Raw genomic sequence first — 6,410 nt, forward strand, 5'->3', positions numbered from 1 at the left:
CCGCCTCGACGGCGGCCGCGAGGCGGCCGCGCGCGGCCGCGGCGCGGCCGCCGGGCAGCGCGCGAGCCGCGCGCTCGGCCATGAGGGTCGCAAGGCGCTCGTGGCCGCGCTCCGCGGCGGCCGCCGCGGGGGCGGTGCCGACCTGCAGACAAGGGGCGGGGTGAGGTGGGCGCACGCGATGGCGCTAAGCGTGGGTGCTGCGCCACAACAAAACTGAGGGCCCCCAGACGCGCTTTCCTAAGCATCATCTCTGGCCGGCCTGCAAGCGGGGGCCAAGCCTGCCGAAAGGCGACGCCCCAAGTGCTAGGGCAGGAGGATGCAAAGACCGGACTGCCTGCACAGCCCCACCTTGACCATGACGGGTGGCGCGTAGTCCGCGATCCAGACAGCCCGCGCGTAGTCGCCCGCCGCCGCCAGCCGAACGATCAAGTCCGCGTACCTGCGTGAGTGGGCGAGGAGGGGAAGAGGCGCAAGAGATTGCGCGGCTGTGAGGCAGGCCGAGGCGGGATGGGCACCGCTGCCGGATCCCTGGTCGCACGAGGCCACACCGACGAAGTTTCAATGTGCATGCATTTGCAGAAACGCATGCACGCTTGCACGACAAAAGTGTTCACGCAGGCACACAGGCGCGCAGGCAATCTATGCTGTCTCGCCCAAATACGAACACACACACACACACACACACACACTCACTCACACGCACACACACCAACCCATTCTTTTCTTCTCTTGCTGTCTGTTTTGAACCTAAGTACGCAAGCCCCTCACCAGCGCGCGTATACACAAACACACAAACGCGCGCACGCACAAACACGCACACACACACGCACGCACACACACAATCACACACACATTCCGCACCTCTCAGGCTCCGGCGGCCCCTGCACCAGCGCCTCCCATATGATGTCACCGGCCTCGCTGTGGCCATACGCCACTGCGCGCTCCATCGGGCCAGCAAGCATTCGGGTTGCATCCTCCCTGTACCGCGACGCCACCGCCGCGGCGACGGGGCGCAGCGTCGCGGCAGGCCAGCCGCGGGAGGCGCCGTCGAGGGCGGCAATCTGGGGCGGGGGTTGGCGGCGTTTGCGACAGCATGTCTTCAGCATGACGACGCCGCGAACAAGCCACACTGTGCTAGCCCATCCGTTGCTTTGATGTGGTAGTGAGGAGTCAGGGGTTCAAAGCGACTGTCTTCTAGGGGCGGCACCGTCCAAGGCAGGGGCCGAGGGGAGCTTCTTTAGGCCAGCGCACCTCCAGGGGCCGGCTGCTAATCCTTGGGTCCCTCAGTAGCGCCTCCACCGCCCCCACGTGCCCGCCCCGCCCCGCCAGGCACAGCGCCGCCGGCAGCTGCCGCGTCGCCGCCAGCTCGTCGAGCAGCTGCCCGGCAGCTGCCTCGACCGCGCTGATGTTGCCGCCCATGGCGGCCGCTGGCAGCAAGAAGGCGCCGAAAGCGGGCGGGTCCACGGCGGCGGCGTCCTGGGGCGCGAGGCCGTCGCGGACCAGCCTGTGCAAGGCAGATACCACCGAGCCGTCGCAGCCGCAGTGCGCCGCGAGCTCGTCCATCCCCGCCAGCGCCGCCGCCGCCGCGGCGCCGTCGGCTGCCGCAGACTCCGCGCCGGGGCCGCGGGCGTCGGCCGTGCAGGGGTCGCCGCGCGGCGCCGCGCGCAGCAGCAGCAGTTTGGCGGCGGCGTCGCCGCGGCTGGAGCGCAGCGCGGCTTGCGCGGCGAGGCGGATCACATCCGCCCTGCCCAACTGAGGGCTGGACTGCGCCGCATACGGCTCCCAGCCATCACACACGTTGCCACCGCTGCAGCTGCCACCATTGCCGCAGCCGCTGCCGATCTGACCGTCCGCCCGCCACAGCTGCTCGGCAGCTTCCTGCAGCAGCTGGTCGTGGCCGCCAAGGGCGAGGTATGGCAGCAGCAGCACGTGCGGGGAAGGGCACAGCAGGCGCAGCAGCCGCAGCGGGTCCTGCGCATGGCACATGCGGGGGGCATTTGTCGTGGCTATCAGCGTCAATGCTTGCCGGGTGACTGGAACGGGCGGCTGTTTTCTGACGATGGGGACGTGGCCCTGCGCACTACAACCCTGGACAGCACAGCCCCTCCGCACAGCCTCCTCCTCACCTGTCCGGATCGCAGCGATGCCCACGCGACGGCAACGGCCTCGGCGCTACAGTACCCGCTGCTTCCGCCGCCGCCGTCGATCTGGCTGATCGCGCTGTGTAACCGCAGCAATGTCGCAGCCAGCTCCCGCGCCGGCGCGCCGCGCAGCGGCCGGAACGTCAGCACGCGCCCCGCCGGCGGACGGCGCGGCGCGACGGCTGCGCCATGACGCGAGAGCCAGGACACGTGCAGCGCGCGCGAGCGCAAGAGTCCAGAGAGGTGGCGGCAGGCAGTGGCGAGCGGCAGAGGGTCGCGCAGGTGGCCGAGTATGTTGATGAGGGCTTCATCCGGCAGATCCAGCAGCAGCGGCAAACAATCCGCCACGTCTTGATGACTCTCCTCTTGCTGTTCGTCCTCGTGAGCGGGGACCCGCCCGCCCTGCGGCGCTGCTGCAGCGACGCTTGCTGCGCCTGTGGCAGGGATGGCGCTGCCGACAGCCGCGCTCGTGGCGTCGCCATCACTCCACGCCTCCGTAAGCATTCTATCTGCTTCAACTTCTTTCACTCAGAGTCGAAATCAACTCGATTGAGCGCCGTTGATGACATTGTACAGTATTCATGTAGAACGCAGGCTGCAGAATTTGGAGCTCATCGCCCCGCAATATCATAACCACTAGTGTACACTACCGGTACAGTAGTTGCACGTAAAGTACGGAGAATGTCACAAGCGTACATCAACGTCAGGATTTGGCTGCCACCCAACGTGGCAAGGCAGCACAGCAGGCAGACTGCCTGCAAGCTGCAACTGTGAAAATCTGGGGTAGACCACCACTGCAGCTGCAACCAGCGGAGGTCGCCGCCACCAAACGGACGAGACAAATCAAGCGGAATAGCAGGAGGGGGAGGGGGACAACGATGAAGACGTGATCCATGATGCCTATTATGCTCCCGGCACCACGACGGCATTGGTCGACCTGTAGAATGCCACCTCTGCTTGAAATTAAGGAAGTGCTAGCTGACCAGGCCAATGTCCCTTGACACTAACTAACAAGAGTTGGCGGGCGGTATGTGGCACATGAATTTACCGTGTTGTCCAGAGACAACTCAGGCGCCGCATCACCCACTGGCCGGCCTGCAAACCGTGCACGATCATTTGCTGATGCCCAAGCTCTTACTTTCAGCAGCAAAACCTACTTTCAACAATCGGCCTGCGATCCAGTCGCTCATGGACCACCTTCAGTGCCCCTTCAGCTGCCATCGTAACTGCTTCCAATGCTCTTGGCCAGATTTGAAGGTGTACATCACACTCAATACGATGGCTGTTACAAGTGACATTTTATAGTGGAATTCGCAGGATTCGCCGCATGGCGCCTACGGTGCGTTGAGGGCATGCCGCCTGTGAGCAAGAGGCAACGCTCATCCACTGAAGCCGATAGGATTCACAAAGTATTCTGTACTTCGTGTTCTACCGCAATGGAAGCCGGTCCCGGGCGCCAGCAGGGGTAAGAACAGCTCGGACTAGGCCTGTTGGGGGACCTGTCATATATCAGAATCGTGCAAGACGTCAAGTGTGTTGCCTTGATAGCACGGCGCCATGTCATGGGCTTGCCCGTGTTTGGGCAGTTTCGTGTGTCGCGATTGCAAAGCCTGGTGACAGGTTTGTGTTGAGAATCTTGGGAGTAACAGCATAAACGAGCTCTGTTCGGGCAACTTACGCTAGACAGGCACTGTGCCGCCACAGATTGCGACGTCTGCGCACATGTCATGCTGCGCACCTTCGCCATGTGGCGACAACCAAATCTGTGTGCGCTGTCTCGTTGACCACGCCTCCCACAATGCGCAGGGTCCTGAATGCAAGTAGGAGCATGCCTCCCCAGCGGCATGGCGTGGATCCTCAATGCCAGCCCTCGCATGAACAGCAGCAGCAGCAGGCGGAGCAGCATCACCAGGAGCAGCAGCAGCAGCAGCGCCGTCCCATACAGCGACACGACCCAGGCAGCACAAGCTCCAGTGCCAGCCGGCACCGCGAGCAGGACCAGGCCGTCCAATTCTCATCCACGGAGGACTTTGCGAGCCGGGTTGAGATCTACAGGGGACGCCACTCTGTGGTTTGGAACGTGGTGTGCCGCGCCACTCGGCGGCCGCTCATCCTCAAGGCGTACATGAAGGTGCGGTCAGCCGCGCGTTGCGAACCCCTGCCAGGCACGCGTACCAGCCCCACAGCAATGCTGCTGCCGCTGCTGCTGCTGCTGCTGCTGCTGCTGCTGCTGCCGCTGCCTCTGCCGCTACCGCTGCTGCTGCTGCTGCTGCTGCTGCTGCTGCTGCTGCTGCTGCTGATGCTGCTGCGGCTGCTGCTGCTGCTGCTGCCGTGGCAGCTGCCACCAATTCGTGCGGAAAATGTGTTGCACGCAGCCTGCGACGATCTCACCGAGTAGGGGCTGCAAGCCGGAGGTCCTGGGTTGCCCGGGCAGGCCGCGGGTGCACCAGGGGCTGCCAAGGCAGCCGCAACATTCCGTAGAGGGGCATCGGCCGGAGCGCACTCAATGCTTGCCCTGCCTCACCACACCATTGCGGCCCTCCTTTGCTCCATCCTGGGTGGCTTGAATTGCCACGCCCCAACACAGGCGAAAATGACAGAGCGCAATTTTCACCAAGTCTGCCGCGAGATCCGGCTGATGCGGCAGATTGACTACGAGGGGGCGGTCAAGCTGGAGGGCACCTTTGAGGACAGCGGTGCGATATACCTGGTGCAGGAGATCTGCGCTAAGGTGGGTGTGAGTACGTGTGTGGGGGTTGGGTACGCCGTGCGTGCGTGTGCGTGTGTGCCCGCGTGCATGTGTGTGTGAGTGTGTTTGCGCTCGTTTTACATGCGCACGCGTGTGTGTCAGAGTGTGTGCGCGTGTGTGTGCGTGTGTATGTTTGCAAAGATATTTGTTTATGCATGCATGTGTGTGTTAGTGTGTGTGTTTGTATGTGTCAGACAAGGAATAGAGTGACAAGCGCGGACAGAGGCTGACGTGTGCAAGGAGTAGGTCCAGCCAGCAGGGGTAGGGAATGCAACGCCATGCATGCGGCAGAACGGCATTGCCCAAAAAGAGGCACCGAAAAGATCTCCATGCCACCCATCCACGCGCCGGCCTCGCTCCCCGCGGCGCCGCCCACCCAGGGTGACCTTTTCAAAAAGCTGATCCGCAGCGGCGGCGTGCTGGAGGAGGCGTATGTAGCGGCCGAGGTCATCCTGCCGCTGCTGCTGACGCTGCAGCACCTGCACTCCGCCAGGATCTTCCACCGCGATATCAAGTCAGTCATGCTCTGGGGGGTGTCACATGCATGTGCCCCGTGCGCGTTGCAGCCTGGTGGAGGGAGCGGAGGGGGCGGCGCGGAGGAGGGGCGGACGCGAGGCAGCAAGGGGGTGCGCTGCTGATAGGTGCACGCGGCCGACGGAAGGGCGGGCGGCGCCGGTGCAGGGCGGTGCGCTGAGGCGCAAAAACGCGGTGCCCCAACACGGACGGGCCCCCTGCCCCTCGCGACGCCGCGCACCGACCGGCCGCCCTGCAGGCCCGAGAACATCTTCTTCATGAAGGACGGTCACATGAAGCTGGGGGACTTTGGCCTGGCCATCGACGCGACCGTGGAGCGCCCCAAGAGCCGCGTCGGCACGGTCAGCGTGGGCGCGGTTGCCAGCCACACGGGCGTGCGCTCGTCCCCCTGCGCCTCCGTGCGGCGCGCCTGCGCGCGGCCGTTGGCAGCATGAACGACACGTCCCAAACTGCCAGCACAGCACGTCCCTGCCAAGGCTCAGGAACGAGGCTTGACTGTTGCGTGGCAAGGCATTGTGTGTTTTGCTTGACCCGCCGTCCGCCCAGCTGCATGCACAAGCAAGCAGGCAACTGCTGCAGACAGCTCTTTGAGCGTTGCAAAACTGATTGTCGGCACCACCCTGCCACTCTGATTGTCGGCACCACCCTGCCACTCCGCTGATGTGGGTGCAGCTGGATTACATGGCTCCCGAGGTGGTTAGCCTTCCAACGGCTGACGAGCGGAAGCGCATGGAGCAGCAGGGGCGCCCCGCGGTGGAGCAGGTCTACACAGAGAAGGTGTGTGCGCGTGTGTGTGTGTGTGTGTTTGCGTGTGTTTGTGTGTGAGTGTATGTGCGCGCGCGCGTGTGTGTGTGTTTGTGTGTGTTTGCGTGTGTTTGCGTGTGTTTGTGTGTGTTTGTGTGTGAATGTATGTGAGCGCGCGTGCGTGTGTGTGTGTGTGTGTGCGTTTGTGTTTGTGTGTGTTTGTGTGTGTACCGGTATGTGTG

The 6,410-nt window shown here is 63.8% G+C and overlaps 3 protein-coding genes across 3 annotated transcripts in view; 2 read left to right on the forward strand and 1 right to left on the reverse strand.

Moving 5' to 3' along the window:
- MNEG_9684 (hypothetical protein) overlaps positions 1-1,986 on the reverse strand; it is a gene marked incomplete at both ends in the record, with an annotated part of 3,245 nt that extends 1,259 nt beyond the window's left edge. The window contains 4 exons of the mRNA XM_014041843.1: positions 11-142; positions 349-439; positions 862-1,061; positions 1,252-1,986. Coding sequence (XP_013897297.1) covers positions 11-142; positions 349-439; positions 862-1,061; positions 1,252-1,986 — 1,158 coding nt within the window. The remainder of the gene's footprint in view (positions 1-10; positions 143-348; positions 440-861; positions 1,062-1,251) is intronic.
- A 2,343-nt stretch (positions 1,987-4,329) lies between these two features.
- MNEG_9685 (hypothetical protein) lies at positions 4,330-4,539 on the forward strand (the record flags this gene model as incomplete). Its single annotated transcript, XM_014041844.1, has 1 exon — positions 4,330-4,539. The coding sequence occupies one exon, from the start codon at positions 4,330-4,332 to the stop codon at positions 4,537-4,539; it is 210 nt and encodes a 69-aa protein (XP_013897298.1).
- Positions 4,540-4,734: 195 nt separating this feature from the next.
- MNEG_9686 (aurora kinase, other) lies at positions 4,735-5,858 on the forward strand (the record flags this gene model as incomplete). Its single annotated transcript, XM_014041845.1, has 3 exons — positions 4,735-4,872; positions 5,271-5,404; positions 5,663-5,858. The coding sequence occupies 3 exons, from the start codon at positions 4,735-4,737 to the stop codon at positions 5,856-5,858; spliced, it is 468 nt and encodes a 155-aa protein (XP_013897299.1).
- Between the last annotated feature and the right edge of the window lie 552 nt (positions 5,859-6,410).

This window comes from Monoraphidium neglectum (assembly GCF_000611645.1).
Source record: "Monoraphidium neglectum strain SAG 48.87 unplaced genomic scaffold scaffold02024, whole genome shotgun sequence".
Lineage (NCBI taxonomy): Eukaryota > Viridiplantae > Chlorophyta > Chlorophyceae > Sphaeropleales > Selenastraceae > Monoraphidium > Monoraphidium neglectum.